The following is an 18,416-nucleotide window of genomic DNA, read 5'->3' as shown; positions in this document are numbered from 1 at the left end:
GAATTAGACTTCATTTCTCAATGGAGGAGTGGCAAATAATTTCCAGTCATCTCTAATTACCACAGCTGATGCACTTTTTGAGATTTCTAACAGAATTTTCCAGAGCACTTTCATTTGAATTATTTGAGTAACAGAATTTTTATAATGCTAACACTGGAATTGTTAACCCTAGCCTCTTACCCACATTCAGGATACTGAGTATCTTGCACTTGTTCCTTTGGATAGATTCCCCCTCTTTCTCTCCTTCTTCATCCTCCTCTCTGCCCTTTGGTGCTGACCTGTTCAGACTACAAGGAGTTTGAGTCTTAAGTGTGTTCATGACATATTGCAATCGAGGTATCATTGCTTCCAAACCCTTTAAGGAACAGAAATAAGGAATATGTATTTTAAAAAATCAAGAGCTCATGCTGACATTTCCAATTCATGTAAAATAGTGTAAGTTTTCACCCCTAATGTTTTTTATTTTATCCTTTCAATAAATATCTTAATTCCTAAAAATATTAAAATATTACATATTTCTTCCACAAGATACAAAAATAGTTTCAAAATGACAACATTAATACTAACAATAAAACTACTCCTTGAGTTATAAGATTTCTTTGCAGTTCTTTTTGTCCTTAGAAATATATCCCACTCATGATATACAGTCAGAGCACCATAGTCATACGTCACTTGAAATAATTGTTTTGTCTATGTGGTTATATTTCTCTTGTTTACACAGTTTCATTATTTAGATTTATTTTCCATTTAAATGTTTTTTCTTCCTGATTTAACTCAATCTTTTAATATATGAAACTCTTCTATAGTTTAAAAGTTTATAAAAAGGCAAACTTAACACTTTAAATAGGTAAAATATATGGTATGTGAATTTTATCTCAATGAAACTGTAATTTTAAAAAAGGAAGAAAAACCATGCATAACAGTTACATCCTTTATGGAGTCTGAACTCACAATTGGAAATCTTGCTTAAGTAAAAGCAATTTCTGAAGAAGATGTTTATGTAACTAGGAGATAAAGGGGGATAAAAGTACAATGAAAGAATTAGAAAAAGAATATACATATATTTTACTTGGTGTTTACATAGCAACACTTGAAGGATTAATTAGAACCTAATTAAAAAAAGGTACCATACGGTACCTGAAGACACCATTTAATATTTTTATGTGGAAATAATTTTTTATTTAAGTAAAAATACTTAAATGGTGGCTTCCGGTTCCATATGGTATGTTTTTTATAAGGTTCTAAGATTAAACTTCACTGACCAGGGAATAAACTCAAGCCATAGCAGTGAAAGCACAGAATTCTAACCACTGGACCACCAGGGAATTCCCCAAGCAAATATTTTTAATCCGAATACTACTTTCTGTTCAATGTAAAGTATTTAAGAGCGTACCAGTAACAATGAGAGACTTTGTAAGGCTTAAATTATAAGGTTATTCTTTTCTGGAAGATAACTTTGCTGGAAACCTTTATTTTTGAGGCACATATGTTGTGTTCTCCAGAGAAGGCAATGGCAACCCACTAGAGTACCCTTGCCTGGAAAATCGCATGGATGGAGGAGCCTGGTGGGTGCAGTCCATGGGGTCGAGACTGAGCGACTTCACTTTCACTTTTCACTTTCATGTATTGGAGAAGGAAATGGCAACCTACTCCAGTGTTCTTGCCTGGAGAATCCCAGGGATGGGGGAGCCAGGTGGGCTGCTGTCTATGGGGTCGCACAGAGTCGGACACGACTGAAGCAATTTAGCAGTAGCAGCAGCAGCATGCTATGTTCTCAGTAATTTTTTTTTTTTTTTTGATGACTGCCATCAAGTACTCATGCTGAAAACCAGTATTCAATCAGTTGCTGCTTTATCACTTTCATCTCCTAAATAGTCTAAATCAATTCCCTAGGCTACCTTCCATCTGCCTCATCTTCTCTGGATCACTGCAACAGCATCTCAAAATCCTCCTTCTCAAGGCCAACAGAGCTTACTGAATGTAAATCAGATCACCAGCACCCCAAGCTTAAAAACCTTTGGTGGCCCGCCCATGCCTCATCTTTAAAAGTAAATCCCAAGCTCTTCGACAAGTTCTTATGGGGCTTCAAGGTCTGACCCAAGCCTCTCTCTCCAGCCTCACCTCACCCTTTATGCTCCAGCAACGACGTATGCCTTGCGATTGCACCCCCTCTACCCTCCCAGTTTCCACTACCTGGAAAGCTACCTGGCTAACTTCTCTTCAGAAGAGACGGCGGTTGGGGGAGAATCTAGGAAACCAGTATTTTTCCAAAACATATTCACTCAAATGAGGACTTTTTGAAAAACTTTATTCGCAAGTTGTTAAAATGGACAAACAGGAGGAAAGGACTCGGGATCAAGATCATATCTCTAGATGAGGTAGCAGCGGAAGCTGGCTTTATTTCCCCACCGGTCAATGGCGCAGGGCCAGCCTCTGGGGGTTACATCCTACAGGTGCCTCGGATGCCCGCAAGTTCTAAGAAATAATTCCGGCAGCCTGACTCTAAAAAGCACTCCTCTCTCTCCCATCCCACTTGACTGGTATCCCCTCGATACCAACTCCCCGGGGTAAACTGCTTATCCTTCAGTCAGGTGTCTGAGGGCAGTGCACAACAGGGCTTACTCGTCGTCATCACTTCAGCGCCCAGCACCTGTTTAGCACGCGGTTGGCAATCAGTCGAATTAATTGAACAAAGAACTAAATAAATTAGTCGAATTAACAGAACAAAGAACTAAGTAAATGACAGTGCCTTCTCAGCGATTATTTTTCCCTTTCATTAAAGAGCTCCCAGACGCAGCCCTACCTCAGCCAAGGTTCTGCCCCTTCCGTACCGAAGCCCCACCCCTTCTCCCCGGCCAGGGCAGGCCCCGCCCCTTTGCCTCAAACGAGAGTTTGGCGCCAACCTTGTTTTTTTTAATCCCTCCCAAAGGCGGGAACTATTAATGTGCGCCGGAGACGTGCTTTGCGTCCGATCCGATTGGCCGTGGGCGCTCAGTCCCGCCTCCGGGTGCTAATAGCGAGCTGGCATTGGTGGAGATGCCAGGGAGACCAGAGTGTCCAGAGAGGATCCCAGGCTGCTTTGGGCCAGGCGGGGCGGGTAAGTTCTTGTGGGGGTCCGGTCTGCGCGGAGCTTCTGGGAAGAGTTTGCATGGCGCGGAAGTCCCCTTAGCGGAGGCTGACTGCGTCCGGAGAGTCAGGGAGTTGAAGGGAGCAGCGGAATTGGTGGGGGTTGGCGTGCGTCTAATGTCCGGGGCCCCCAGGAAGCCGCGTTCCTCGGATGCAGCTTCTGGGCTTTCACTCCAGATCCCTCTGTGGTCCTTCGAGAGAATTCGGGAAGGGGCGGGGGCGAGGACTAGCGCAGGTAGGAATTGTCCTTTCGACCACTCTTCCTGCCCCTCCCCTCCAAAACCTATCTCTCCTTGAAATTGTCCTTTCGACCATTCTTCCTTCCCCTCCCCCCCCACCCAAACCTATCTCTCCTTGGAATGTACTCGTTCGGATGCGATTCTCTGGAGGAATGGGTCTTTCCTGTGTCTGGTGATCATTGGATGTAGTTTGTTTCGGCCACTGTTACACCCGGAGAAGTTGTTTACCTTAATCTCTACAGGTATGAGAATCTTTTCCTAACACAGAGTAGACCCTAAATCAGATGTGAATGTATAATTCGTAGAGTTTCAAGATTTGCACTTTAGACATCAACTTGCCATTGATTCTGATTCTTCCCTGCTTTCTCCCATTCTTTACAGCTCCAGCTCCAAACCTTGTCTGTCTTGAAGGCTCCTCCCCCATCTTACTCAGGGCTCTTTTGATTGGCGGGGGGACAGAGGCCTTCAAGGGAAGAATCCCCCTACCCCAATTAGTTCTAGCGTTTCTTGCCATTTTGCAAGAGATCACTATTTAAAAAAATTGTTTTGATATTCTTCTCTCTAATGAATATTCTTTTTGTCATCTGGCTTTAGAGACAGCTGAGTTCTAATCCCAGGTCTCCCTTTACCAGCTGTTGGACCTTGAAGCAAGTTTCTCTTATCTATTTCTGCATCTGTAAATTGGGAAAATAATAGTCTCTACCTCATAGGACTTTGGGAGGATTTAAGATAAATTAATAATGTATTTAAGAGCATTTAGGTCAGTGGCTGGCACATAGGGTACAGTATGTGGTGTTTGTTACTCTTTGCCCCTTACATCATTTTAGGGATCTTGCTGTATTAGGTTAAGCCTTTGCTGTGAGCCTAAAAATACCCTTTCCCTCTCCCCTGACTCTTTGTCTACAGATATTTTTGTTTTTCTCTACAAATGTTTATTTCATTCCCTTGATTTTTTTTTTTTCTTAAAGGAAACCTCCTTCAGACTGTCTCTTAAAGACCTCCTATCACAAAAGGCTAGGTGATCCTTCTCTCATCTGCTTTGCCTTCACATCTGAATTCATTGGGATTGTTCCTCAAAAGATTATGAGTGAGCTTGCAATGCTTTTCTTTCATCATCATGGTTCTCAACTTTAAAAAGTTTGTCTTTACACTTTGGTGCAACTCTCCTATCAGAAACAATTATCTTTGTATATTGAGACACTCATTTGGAGAAAGATGAGAGCAAATGTGAAAAATCCTTCTTCCCAAGAGATACTGATACATAATTCCTTGTCTTCTGTTTCCTGTCTTCCTTTTCAAGAGAATCACTGGTCTTTGTAACTTCAAGAGTGATCTCAGCTATAGTGGTTATGTCTTTTTAATTGATGAAGTATAGTTGCTTTACAATGTTGTGTTTCTGGTATACAGCAAAGTGATTCAGTTTTATATATTCTTTTACTCTGTATATTCTTTATCATGTTATTTTTCATTATGGTTCATTACAGGATATTGAATATAGTTTGCTGTGCTATAGGACCTTATGGTTTATCTATTTCATATATAGTAGTTTGTATCTGCTAACCCAAACTCCTCATTTATCCCTTCCCTGTACTCCTTTTCCCCTTTGATAACTATAAACTTGTTTTCTGTGTCTGTGAATCTTTCTGTTTTGTGAGTAAGTTCATTTGTGTCATATTTAAGATTCCACGTGTAAATGATCTCATATGGTATTTGTCTTACTCTTTCTGACTTATTTCACTCAATATAACAATCTCTTGGTCTAGCCATGGTGCTGAAGATAGCAATATTTCATTCTTATTTATGGCTGAGTAGTATTCCACTGTGTATGTATACCACATCTTTTTTATCCACTCATTTGTCAATGGACATTTGGATAGTTTCTAATCTTGGCTATTGTTCAGTTCAGTTCAGCTCAGTCATGTCCAACTCTTTGCGACCCCAGGAACTGCAGCATGCCAGGCTTCCCTGTCCACCGACTGTGACTTGGGTTGAGTCTACCCAAAAACCCATGTCCATTGAGTTGGTGATGCCATCCAGCCATCTCATCCTCTGTCATCCCCCTTTCTTCCTGCCCTCAATCTTTCCCAGCATCAGGGTCTTTTCAAATGAGTCAGCTCTTCGCATGAGGTGGCCAGAGTATTGGAGTTTCAGCTTCAACATCGGTCCTTCCAAGGAACACCCAGGACTGATCTCCTTTAGGATGAACTGGTTGGATCTCCTTGCAGTCCAAGGGACTTTCAAGAGTCTTCTCCAACACCACAGTTCAAAAGCATCAATTCTTCAGCTTTCAGCTTTCTTTATAGTCCAACTCTCACATCCATACATGACTACTGGAAAAACCATAGCCTTGACTAGATGGACCTTTGTTGACAAAGTAATGTCTCTGCTTTTTAATATGCTGTCTAGATTGGTCATAACTTTCCTTCCAAGGAGTAAGCGTCTTTTAATTTCATGCCTGTAGTCATCATCTGCAGTGATTTTGGAGCCCCCCAAAATAAAATCAGCCACTGTTTCCAGTGTTTCCCCATCTATTTGGCATGAAGTGATGGGTCCGGATGCCATGATCTTAGTTTTCTGAATGTTGAGCTTTGAGTCAACTTTTCCACTCTCTCTCACTTTCATCAAGAGGCTCCTTAGTTCTTCATTTTCTGCCATAAAGGTGGTGTCATCTGCATATCTGAGGTTATTGGTATTTCTCCCGGCAATCTTAATTCCAGTTTGTGCTTCCTCCAGCCCAGTGTTTCTAAACAGTAGCAATTATGTCTTGTCTTCTGTATTATATACTGTTTAGACATCTTGTCCTGAATGTCCTACAGATAATTCAACATGTCTTCTTTGGTTCTCCATTTCAGTTAAAAGCATGACTACCTTGTTATTGAAGCTAGGAATTGAAGAGTTGTCTTTTGCAAATTGGGATTTTGATTATTTCAGCAAATATTTTTTTTATTACCTACCAACCTGTCAGGCTCTATGCTGAGAGCTGGGGGTACAATGGTAAACAGAACAGACCAGGGCCTGGTCTTGGTGAAGCATATAGTCTAGTGGATGAGACAGATATTTCTCTAGGAGTCCCACAAAAATGTAATCGTAAACTGAAAAGAGGCCATGTAGAGAAAGGACACAGTGTTATACGAATATTTTACAGATGGTTAAATTTAACAGGGGCTTCCCTGATGATTTCGACAGTGAAGATCTGCCTGCAATGCAGGAGACCCAGGTTCGATCCCTGGGTTGGGTTGAGTCATATCTGACTCTTTGCCACCTCGTGGATTGTAGGCTGTCAGGAGTCTCCTACATCTCTTGCATTGCAGGTGGATTCTTTACTGCCGAGCCACTGGAGAAGCGCTTAAGTCACAGTATCAAGAGGAATTGAGTGAAGAAGGGCAGTGAGAAAAGAGCACTCCCTGCTGAGGCCCTGTGGTGGTAGGAACAGACTGTGATCTAGGAGCTGAAGGAAGGCCCTTATGATCAGAGCAGAGACTCCTGGAGAGCGGGGGAGAATGGTGCAGACTAACACTGCAGCTTCCCCAGTGGCTCAGTGGTAAAGAATCCGCCTGCAGTGCAGGAGACCCTGGTTCGATCTCTGGGTCAGAAAGATGTCCTGGAGAAGGGAATGGCAACCTACTCCAGTATTCTTGCCTGGGGAATCCTATGGACAGGGGAGCCTGGCAGGCTGCAGTCCATAGGGTCGCACAGAGTCAGACATGGCTGAAGCGACTGAGCACACAGCACACAACACTTGGAGGAGTGGGCAGAGGCTGGTTCACTCAGGGCTTTGTAAGCAGAACTTTCTAACCTAGGATCAGCTGGAAGCACTGAAGAGTTTTAAACAAAGGAGGGAACATGATCATATTTGCATTTTGAAAAGACAACCCAGGCTGTGGTTTTGAAATGGGCAATATTGGGTACTTGAATAGGTGAGTGCACGCTAAGTTGCTTCAGTTGTGTCCGACTCTCTGCGACCCTGTGGACTGTAGCCCTCCAGGCTCTTCTGTCCATGGGACTCTCCAGGCAAGAATACTGGAGTGGGTTGCCATTTCCTACTCCAGGGGATCTTCCTGACCCAGGAGTAGAACCTACATCTCTTATGTCTCCTGCATTGGCAGGCAGGGATCTTTACCACCAGCTCCATCTGGGAAGCCCGATACATCAATACATTTTTCCTTAAATCTTTTTTATTCTGTCCCTAAAATCTCTGAGATCTGCTTCTAATCTTTATTTCCACTGTTAATAACTTGCTGCTAAGTCGCTTCAGTCGTGTCCGACTCTGTGCGACCCCATAGACGGCAGCCCACCAGGCTCCCCCATCCCTGGGATTCTCCAGGCAAGAACACTGGAGTGGGTTGCCATTTCCTTCTCCAGTTAATAACTTAGGCACCCCTCATTGTCTCCTGTATGGTATAATAGCCTTTGCTATCTGCCTCGCTACTAATATTTTCAATACTCTTCTTGCTAGAGTTGAATGTCTGAAATGCAGATTTTTGTCTTTGAAATGCAGATTTGATCATTATATTTCTTGGCTTTAAAAGCTTTTAGTGGTTCCCTCATTCTATGGTTGAAGAAGTCCAAGTATTTAACCAGACTTTCTAAAACCTCAGTTCTCACATTCTATTCTGTGTGTGGGTATTCAAACCCAGGCTTGCTTGTGAACTTACTGATAGATATTGTCAGGAAGTGTGTTTGCATGCAGGAATTCAGTTTCACTGAACCTTGGGATTTTGGAAATCTTGGGGTAGTGAGTGAGAGGGTCAGAAGTATAGGTGCCAGTGTCTGTTGATTTTATTCAGTAGGTGTTGGGAAGTAATACGAAGTTTTTGAGGAGGAAATGAGATGAACAGGATTGCTTTGGAAGAACTAACTCAACAGTTGTGGGTAGCATGTGTTTGGAGAGTGAAGATAACTAGGTAGCTATAGTAGAGGCTGAAACAAATTTCTTTAGCAAGAACAAAGAAAAAGGGAGAAGCATCAGTCGGGATGCTACTCAAAGAAACAGCGATATCAGAAGGTGACAGATGTTCATGGAAAGTTTTTTTTTTGGTTTGGTTTTGGACTTGGTGAGCTTGGACTTACATGAATGTATTTATTAACTTTAGCATCTTATTGCTGACTCTTGGTTTGTATTTTAGTACAGACAGTTCCTAGTTTTCAGGCACTGAAGGAGCAGCAGAGGAGTCTGATTTGGTATCCCTGTTTTTTTGTAGCAGCTCTTGCTCTCTATCCCAACTTCTTTGTGTTTGCCCATCAAATGTTGAATCCAGACTTTGCTTTGCAGTTGTAGAAAAGAAGACTCTGATGTCCAGAAGCTTGTCACCTTAGAAGAGTATTCAGTTACATTTTTACAAGAGCCCAATAGCATTTAGAACTAGTTATGTGTTATTAAATTGTAACTACAGCTCTGTGAAGTCTTCCCTGTGAGCTTTTCATGATAAATAAGACTAAGTAGTCTTTTGAGTGAGAGCCAGTGAATAAACCATGAGCTTTAGTTAAGGGTCTTTTGGTTGATTTCCTTGTTTATTCAGCACACCTTTATTTTCATATTTATGTATTAAATGCTGAGAATATAGAGATGTCTAAAACTTGATCTCTGCTTTCAGGTTGCTCATTATTCTGTCTAACTGCTGTCCAGTACACCAACCTCTAGCCACGTATGGCCATTTAACTTTTTTTTTTCTTTTCCCTTGGCCATGCTACAAAGCTTGAGGGATCTTAGTTCCCCAACTAGGGATTGAGCCCCCGTGGCCCCTACAATGGAAGTGTGGAGTCCTAAACACTGGACCACCAGGGAACCCCCTCTTTAACTCTTAAGTTAATTAAAACAAGCTACAATTTAAACATGAGTCTCAGTGTGTTAGGCCAAGTAATGGATTCACCATTATGCCCATGTTCTAATCTTCAGTTCAGTTCAGTCACTCAGTCGTGTCCGACTCTTTGCGACCCCATGAATTGCAGCATGCCAGGCCTCCCTGTCCATCACTAACTCCCGGAGTTCACTCAGACTCGTGTCCATCGAGTCAGTGATGCCATCCAGCCATCTCATCCTCTGTCGTCCCCTTCTCCTCCTGCCCCTAATTACTTCCAGCATCAAAGTCTTTTCCAGTGAGTCAACTCTTCACATGAGGTGGCCAAAGTACTGGAGTTTCAGCTTTAGCATCATTCCTTCCAAAGAACACCCAGGGCTGATCTCCTTCAGAATGGACTGGTTGGATCTCCTTGCAGTCCAAGGGACTCTCAAGAGTCTTCTCCAACACCACAGTTCAAAAGCATCAATTCTTTGGCGCTCAGCCTTCTTCACAGTCCAACTCTCACATCCATACATGACTACTGGAAAAACCATAGCCTTGACTAGACAGACCTTAGTCAGCAAAGTAATGTCTCTGCTTTTGAATATACTATCTAGGTTGGTCATAACTTTTTTTCCAAGGAGTAAGCGTCTTTTAATTTCATGGCTGCAGTCACCATCTGCAGTGATCTTGGAGCCCCCAAAAATAAAGTCTGACACTGTTTACACTATTTCCCCATCTATTTTCCATGAAGTGATGGGACTGGATGCCATGATCTTCATTTTCTGAATGTTGAGCTTTAAGCCAACTTTTTCGCTCTCCACTTTCACTTTCATCAAGAGGCTTTTTAGTTCCTCTTCACTCTCTGCCATAAGGGTGGTGTCATCTGCATATCTGAGGTTATTGATATTTCTCCCGGCAATCTTGATTCCAGTTTCTGTTTCTTCCAGTCCAGCGTTTCTCATGATGTACTCTGCATAGAAGTTAAATAAGCAGGGTGACATATAATATACAGCCTTGACGTACTCCTTTTCCTATTTGGAACCAGTCTGTTGTTCCATGTCCAGTTCTAACTGTTGCTTCCAGGCTTGCATACAGATTTCTCAAGAGGCAGGTCAGGTGGTCTGGTATTCCCATCTCTTCCAGAATTTTCCACAGTTTCTTGTGATCCACAGTCAAAGGCTTTGGCATAGTCTAATCTTAGGAACCTATGAATATGTTGCCTTACATGGCAAAAGAAAGTTTGCAGGGAATTCTCTGGTCGAGGTTAATAGAGAAGAGTGTTAGAATCCAAGGTATGGGTATTATGTGTGCTTATTGCTCCTTTGATGGTGGAGCAAAGAAATATCAATACATGTGTGTCTGGTAACTCATGTATATACATGTACCTATAATTATTTCTATATCTAATCATCTGTATCTATGTTGAGTTAAATGTGTGTTCTTACTGATGTTTTCAGCTATAATCTATTACCACAGGGGTCATTTTAGTATGTTTTCTTGCTTTTCTGTAACCTTCTGCTTCAGTAGCAAGAAACCTGGCTCTCACTACCACCCATTGATTATATCATTCAATTCCAATATACATATATAATAGATCGGAACTTTTAATTTGTAGCCTGGTGGGAAGCAACTTCATCAACCAGAAGACAGTGTTTATACTAATTGAGATTTTAATGCTATACCATCTTCCATTTGGAGGGATAAATCTAACTTGTCCTTAGTGTACTTTTGGTTTTGTTTTTTGTTTAATGTCTTGCTGGATGCAGTTGGCTAATACTTTTAAAAGACTGTTTCTATGTTCATAAGAAAGATTGACCTATAGTTTTCCTGTCTTGTAATTTTCCTATTTTGTCCTGTTTTTGCCCAGTTTTGATGTCTAGACTGTACTAACCTTACAAATCTTGTCTCTCAGCCTTTCCCCCCCACCCCCATTTGTTGTCTGGAATAGATTTTATCTCTTCTTTGAAGGTATGATAGAATTACAAGTTTCTTTATCAGTAGATTATTGTATTAAACTATTTAATCATTATTTAATCATCCTAGATTAACTACTGTATTGAATTATTTTAAAATGTGTTCATATTTTCTGTTTCTTCTTTAGTCAGTTTTTTGACAAGTTACATTTTTCTGAAAAGCTATCCGTTTGATTGAACTTTCAGATACATTTTGTTGATAATTTAATCTCTGCTGTGTGTGAGACTGTTGTGCGTGTGTGCTCAGGCACTCGGTCGTGGCCAGCTCTTTGGGACCCCGTGGTCTGTAGCCCGCCAGGCTCCTCCGTGCATGGGATCTTCCTGGCAGGAGTACTGGAGTGAGTTGCCGGCTCCTTCTCCAGGGGGTCTTCCTGGCAGGAGTTCTGGAGTGAGTCGCCGTTTCCTCCTCCAGGATCTTCCCGACCCCGGGATCGAGCCTGCGCCTCCTGCAGCTCCTCCTCTGGCGGGCGTGTTCTTTTCTGCTGGACCGCGGGGGAGGCCCTTGTGAAGCCATACTCCTTCTCTATTCCTAATGTCTTTTCTTTCTTTTTCTTTATTAGTTTTGTCAGGTATATGTCAGAGCTAGTATTTATTTTTATTCATCTTTAGAGCTTTGTTTCTTTTCATTAATTTATGTTTTTTTATGTGTTTCTTTCAGTTTACTTTGTTCTTTTTGTTGAGTTGGATGACCTAATTAATATTTTGTCTTATTTTCCTATAAATTTATTTCGTGCTATAACTTTTCCTCTAAAAGTACTATTTTCGTTGTACCCCACAAATGTTTTGTAGTATATTCATTGTTGGTTAGTTCTGTGTATTTCCCAATTTCCATTAATATTTGTTCTTTGCCCTATGTTTGTGGTTTTTGAAAGTAATTGGGAAATTTGAAAATGCACTGTTAATTTCAAATTTTATTAGTAAAAGCATATCTGTGAAATTTGTTGAAACTCACAATATGTTGCCCGTTTTTATAAATGTGCTTGGAAGTAATATAAGTTTAGTAATTTAGTGTAGGTAATATAAAAATCATCAGATCAGATCTCTGAATTTTGTGTTCAGAGTTGTATCTTTAATTCTCTTTTAACTGCTTGATTAGCAGAGTGTGTTAAAACCTTGCCACATGGTAGCTTTAAAAGAGAAAGCGTATTAGAAAGAATTGTTAACAGCGAGTTGGAATTGGTTAGTAAAGAGTTAAAGATGACCCTAAGAAACAAGGAGTAGCAGATACAGGATCAGCCACTACCTTTAGGACTGAGATAGTTCATCCAGAGAAGACCCATCTCCCCATCATTGGAAGGAGTGTGGCCCGGGCTAATTGAATGGATTAAAGAGTTAAAGATGACCCTAAGACCCTGTAGAAATTGCTAAGTGCCTTGCTGGTGACAGTGCTTTGAACCTAGCAGAGGAGGTGCATAGGGAAGCTCCTAGATAGTGCTGGCTGTTGGGTGCTGTGGGATCCAGAGTTGGAGAAGCTGCCCTCTCCATAAGCTTATTAAAAGAAAGCTATGTCCTGCAGGAGTCCATTGTAATAGCAACCTTATGTATAGGAGGCAAACATGTAGAAAAATTGTGCCCTTGCAGAAACCTAGCACTGGAGAAGCTGTGTACTGTAGGTATTGAATGCTGGGGAACGCTGGCTCTGTAGGAACCTGGCCAGCTAGACACACTGAAAGTAGGAAGAGAAACCCACTTCCTTTCCAGGGTCCCTTCAGCCCTCTCTACTGACAAAACTGTACATAAGGCTAGTTAGCAAAGAAATATTTTCAAGGCCTACCTCTATTACCACACAAGGGTAGATAGGGAATAAAGAGACATCATAATTCCCACAATTCCTTAAACTTTATGTGTATGTACATATATATAAATAATTCTCAGAGATAATTTTGAAGATCTCTTAGTGCTACATCTACTGTTACTAATAAATGAGCAGTCACTTTCCTCTTAAATTTTAAAAGTAATTAAAAAATATATATTTTATTTGGTGGTAGGGGCCAAGAAAGTAAGGTTTGCAGACAGTGATCCCATAAACAATTGGAGAAAAGTTTAAGACAGGTGAGGGCAAAAACTCAGGATTTTTTGGATCTCTTGTATTTGCCAATCTTAAATAACCAAGACAAGTAAAATCTTTTTTTTTTTTTCCTTTTTAGAGTAATAACTACCAGTAGTAAACACTGAAACTGTGAAATGATATGCAGTGAAGGCTTTGATCTGTTTGATCTATTTAACCAAGTCATCAGATTAATTGGTTACCATTTTGTGGAAAAAAAAGATCCATTGAGTGATGCTTCCTTCAGTTTGCAGCTAGTAGTAGGTTACTGCCAGGAAACCTGTGAGTTTCTTCTTCATCAGTTGGATGCTGCTTTACCAAGAGTTATGTGTTACTTGCCAAACGTGATTATGCCATTTTTGCCTCTTATAATTATTGTGCAGGCTATATACCCAGTTGATTAAACATACACATATACCTTGATTTTATTTAAAGGCATAATATACAAATTATATCTCTTGTGGTAGAATCATGACCTTTTCTTTGAGTATACATCCAGTGACTAGAGCTCTGACTTCCTTGTACACCAAGAAGATGTTGCTTGGGATTTTCATTTGAGTAACAAATTCTATACTTCTGAGTCCACCTGAGTCCACAGACTAGATTTTCTCTTCCAGTATTTTGGATTATGTCACCCTTACTTGATTTGGCAGCAATTGTAAGTGTCTTGCTTCTCACCTTTTAGACTCTCTAGAACATTCAGCCTAGTTTTCCCTGGTAAATAGCTGAATAGTAATCTCACTCCAGTATTCTTGCCTGGGAAATTCCATGGACAGAGGAGGCTGGCAGGTTATAGTCCATGGGGTCGAAAAGAGTCGGACATGACTTAGTGACTAAAACAACAACAATCATACTTTTACTTAGAAAAATAAGGAGATAAACATAATTGGATTTGATAATAGAGGCACCTGGTTGTTGGTAGGTTATCTCAGTTGGTGAGAGCAGAGGTATGTAGGCGCAGATACCCTGAATAACCCCAAATAGCCATAGTGGCATAGTTCTTTGACTGTGGGCAACATTCATGTATCTTACAGGCAGAATGGAGAGCATCAGATAAGTTAGTGAATGTCAGATAAGATTTTTTTTTTTTACTGCTTTGGATTCTTACATTGCTTCCAGTCTCATGCTCTATCGAATACTCCTGTATATACATTTTTGTAATCATGTGCTTGATATGTCTATAGAGCAAATTACTAGACATGAAATTATTTAAATTGCATTTAAAAACTTGATAGCTGTTGCCAGATTACCTCCTTAGAGTTCGTACCAGCGTACGCTCTATGTATGAGAGTATATGTGAGTATTGTTTAGTTGGTAAGTTGTATCTGATTCTTTTGCAACCCCATGGACTGTAGCCTGCCAGGCTCCTCTGCCCATGGGATTTCCCAGGCAAGAATCTAGGAGTGGGTTGCCGTTTCCTTCTCCAGGGGATCTTCCCAACCCAGTTATCAAACCCACATCTCCTGTGTTGGCAAGCAGACTCTACCACAGAGCCCCCTGGGAAGCCCATGAGAGTATATACGTCACTTTTTTCCCACACTTTTACCAACCTAGTGTAGTATCAAACTCTTCGCAATTTGCCCATCTTACTCCCTTGTTGGTAAAAACACGTATGTCTAGAGTCTCATATATATCTAAGATTACCCCCAGGTTTGATGATTTGTTAAGAGGACTCACAGAACTCACCATATATTTGTACTTACTTAGTATGATAGTTGGGAGAAGGCAATGGCACCCCATTCCAGTACTCTTCCCTGGAAAATCCCATGGACAGAGGAGCCTGGTAAGCTGCAGTCCATGGGGTTGCAACTGAGCGACTTCACTTTCACTTTCCACTTTCATGCATTGGAGAAGGAAATGGCAACCCACTTCAGTGTTCTTGCTTGGAGAATCCCAGGGACAGCAGAGCCTGGTGGGCTGCCATCTGTGGAGTCGCACAGAGTCGGACACGACTAAAGCGACTTAGCAGCAGTATGATAGTTGGCTTATTTTAGTATAAAAGTTAATTTATATTTTCGTCTACTTTATAAAATTGGCATCATTTACTTTGTGATACGGGTTAACCATATCAGCAAGTTTAAGACTTTTTGTTTTATCGTTTTAGCTTTTAGAAAATGCCAGACATTAAAAAAAAACCAGCAGAGTGAACTCTGTCATTGTGTCCAAATTTGAAAGTTATTTTTTAACTTAAAGCTTAGTCTCTGAATTGTAAGGTTGATTTTAATGGTGGAGAATATTTCTATTTAATACCTTAGATGGCGACTATCAAAAAGAAATAGGATCATGGCAGCAGATGATGACAATGGTGATGGAACAAGTTTATTTGATGTCTTTTCTGGTAAGAGCTCATTTTAAATCTTTCTAAATTTATTTAATTATAAAGTAATGTATTTATTCTCATTGATAACACTGTCATTATCAACTTTTTCTCCCCACACGTAGATGAATACAATAAAGTGCTTGGCAAATAGAAAGTGCTTAGTAAGTGAGAACTTTCTTATTTTATACTTTCAGGCCTCTTAAATATAATAAAATTAACAACTTTGCCAGTATAAGCAGTAATTATTTTTTATTATCATATTAAAAAATATAAGGGAAAAAATATAAGTAAAAAAAGCTGGCTTAAAACTCAACACTCAAAAATGAAGATCATGGTATCCAGTCCCATCACTTCATGCAAACAGATGGGGAAAAAATGGAAACAGAGACAGACTTTATTTTGGGGGGCCAAAATCACTGTGGATAGTGACTACAACCATGAAATTAAAAGACGCTGGTTTCTTGGAAGAAAAGCTGTGACAAATCTAGATGTGTGTGCATGTTGTTGCTTCAGTTGTATTCAACTCTTTGCAACCCCATGGACTGTCGCCCAACAGGCTCCTCTGTCCGTGGGATTCTCCAGACAAGAATACTGGAGTGGGTTGCCATTTCCTCCTCCTAGGAATCATACCCACATAGCTCCTGGTTGTCCTGCGTTGCAGGCGAATTCTTTACCATTAAGCCACCTGGGAAGCCTGACAAACCTAGACAGTATATTAAAAAGCAGAGACATCACTTTCCCGACCAAGGTCCATATAGTCAAAGCTGTGGTTTTTCCAGTAGTCATGTACTGATGTGAAAGTTAGACCATAAAGAAGGCTGAGCGCTGAAGAATTGATGCTTTCAAAATGTGGTGCTTTAGAAGACTCTTGAGAGTCCCTTGGACAACAAGGAGATCAAACTAGTCAATCCTACAGAAAATCAACCCTGAATATTCTTTGGAAGGACTTGATCCTGAAGTTCCAATACTTTGGTCACCTGATGCAAAGAGCCAACTCATTGGAAAAGACCCTGATGCTGGGAAAGATTGAGGACTGGAGGAGAAGTGGGCGACAGGATGAGATGGTTGGAATGGCATTATCGACTCAATGGACATGAGTCTGAGCAAACTCTGGGAGACAGTGAAGGACAGGGAGGCCTGGTGTGCTGCAGTCCATGGGGTCACAGAGAGTCAGGAATGACTGAGTGACTGAACAGTGAACAAGGGGAATTCCTTGGTGGTCCAATGGTTAGGACTTGGTGCTTTCACTGATAAGGTGTATGTGTTTTTATATATATATATATATATATACACACACACACACAAACATATATATATATATACACACACACAATTTACCATATATATACTTATCATATATATATATATATATATATATGATAGATACTTATTACTCTTGAAATTGATATTTCCAGTAAATGGAGTGGTACTTGCTTATTGTTGTTTTGGGAAAAATTAACAGTCACAAATAGATGATTAGTTTGAAAGAGATAGCCAAGACCTAATAGTAAAATAAGCTCATAAAATGGAAATATTTTTAGTAATAGACAGATTTTAAACCTCTAAATCCTGACATAACATTTCAGTTCTTTGGTCTTACTTATAATTATGCTATGACAATCTCATTAAATTTTTTGAGGATATAGTTGTATATTGATTGATCAGAATTAAGAATGCTATAGAATGAAAAGGGCAGTTGTAAAACATGTCTAGTAGAATTCCATTTTTGCTTGAAGGTGGTTTAGTCACTAAATCGTGTCTGACTCTTGGACCCCATGGACTGTAGCCTGCCAGAATCCTCTGTCCATTGGATTCTCCAGGCAAGTATACTGGAGTGGTTTGCCATTTCCTTCTCCAGGGTATCTCATCGACCCCAGGTCTCCTGCATTGCAGGCAGATTCTTTACCAACTGAGCTATGAGGAAAAATATGTTTTAAAAAATAATATCCATAGACATGAATAGATTCACATGGAATATGGCCGTCATCACCACTCTGGATAGCATTATTTGTTTTTTGCTGATGTTTTTTCAAATTGTTATGCTGCTATATATTTGTCTTACGATATTTTTTCTTTGAAAAATTCTAAACCAATTAAAAAATGGAAAGTATAATATAATGACCACCTTTACTTTTCATTTAGATTCATAAGTATCACAACTGTTAACTCTTATTTTGAAGGACAAAACTATCTTGTTATTCTCATTTGCTGGAAATAGCTGTTTTCATTTCTGTATATTGCTCTCTCAAGTTTTTGTCCACATGCATACATTGTTTGATAGTCACATACACAGTGTACATTTTTATTTTTACTAGTTAACATGATTTCACAAACATTTTTATTCCTATAATATTTTTGTACTTGTCTTTTATTATATCTGTAATTTCAGACTTATAGAAAAGTTGCAAGAATAAGAACATGCAAGGAGCCTTTTACCTATGCCAGTGGCTTTAACACTGTGTACATACTTTTTAATTTATACACATACATACACACAGTTTTTTCCTGACCGATTTGATAATCAGTTGTATACATTATGGTCCTTACAATCCAAACCCTTCAGTGTATATTTCATGAGCAAAAGTTGGTTTTCTTACGTAAAGACAGCATAATCATCAATTTCAGTAAATTTAACACTAATGCTATAATTTTATTTAGTCTACCATCTTTATACCAGTTTTATCAGTTAATACAATAATGTCCTTTATTGCTGTGATTGGATTTAAACCTATCATTTTAAAAGTTTAGTTTGTCTCATCAGTTTTTTTTTTCTTCTGATTTTCTTGCCTGTTTCAAATATTTGAATATATTTTAGAATTTCATTCTGATTTACAAATTAGCTTTTTGGTTATGCCTTTCTGCAGTGCTTTTTATGATTGGTTGCTCAAGGGACTGCAATATACATCTTTAACGTTTTATAGTCTAGTT

General features: G+C 39.9%; 1 protein-coding gene across 2 annotated transcripts in view; it reads left to right on the top strand.

The window, feature by feature from the left end:
• The first annotated feature begins 3,041 nt into the window (after window positions 1–3,041).
• The window catches only part of CASP8AP2 (caspase 8 associated protein 2), a 33,318-nt gene continuing 17,943 nt past the window's right edge, over window positions 3,042–18,416 (top strand). The window contains exons 1-2 of one of the 2 annotated variants that reach the window (XM_040238797.1): window positions 3,042–3,097; window positions 15,424–15,506. In XM_040238797.1, coding sequence (XP_040094731.1) covers window positions 15,452–15,506 — 55 coding nt within the window. In that variant the 5' untranslated portion in view covers window positions 3,042–3,097; window positions 15,424–15,451. Of the gene's footprint in view, window positions 3,362–15,423; window positions 15,507–18,416 lie in introns of both variants that reach the window. The other variant, XM_040238798.1, reaches the window with a different exon arrangement.

Source organism: Oryx dammah, unplaced genomic scaffold (genome assembly GCF_014754425.2).
Source record: "Oryx dammah isolate SB20612 unplaced genomic scaffold, SCBI_Odam_1.1 HiC_scaffold_4, whole genome shotgun sequence".
Classification (NCBI taxonomy): domain Eukaryota; kingdom Metazoa; phylum Chordata; class Mammalia; order Artiodactyla; family Bovidae; genus Oryx; species Oryx dammah.
The sequence above is the reverse complement of the archived record's forward strand: the minus strand, read 5'-3'. Positions and strand labels throughout refer to the sequence as shown.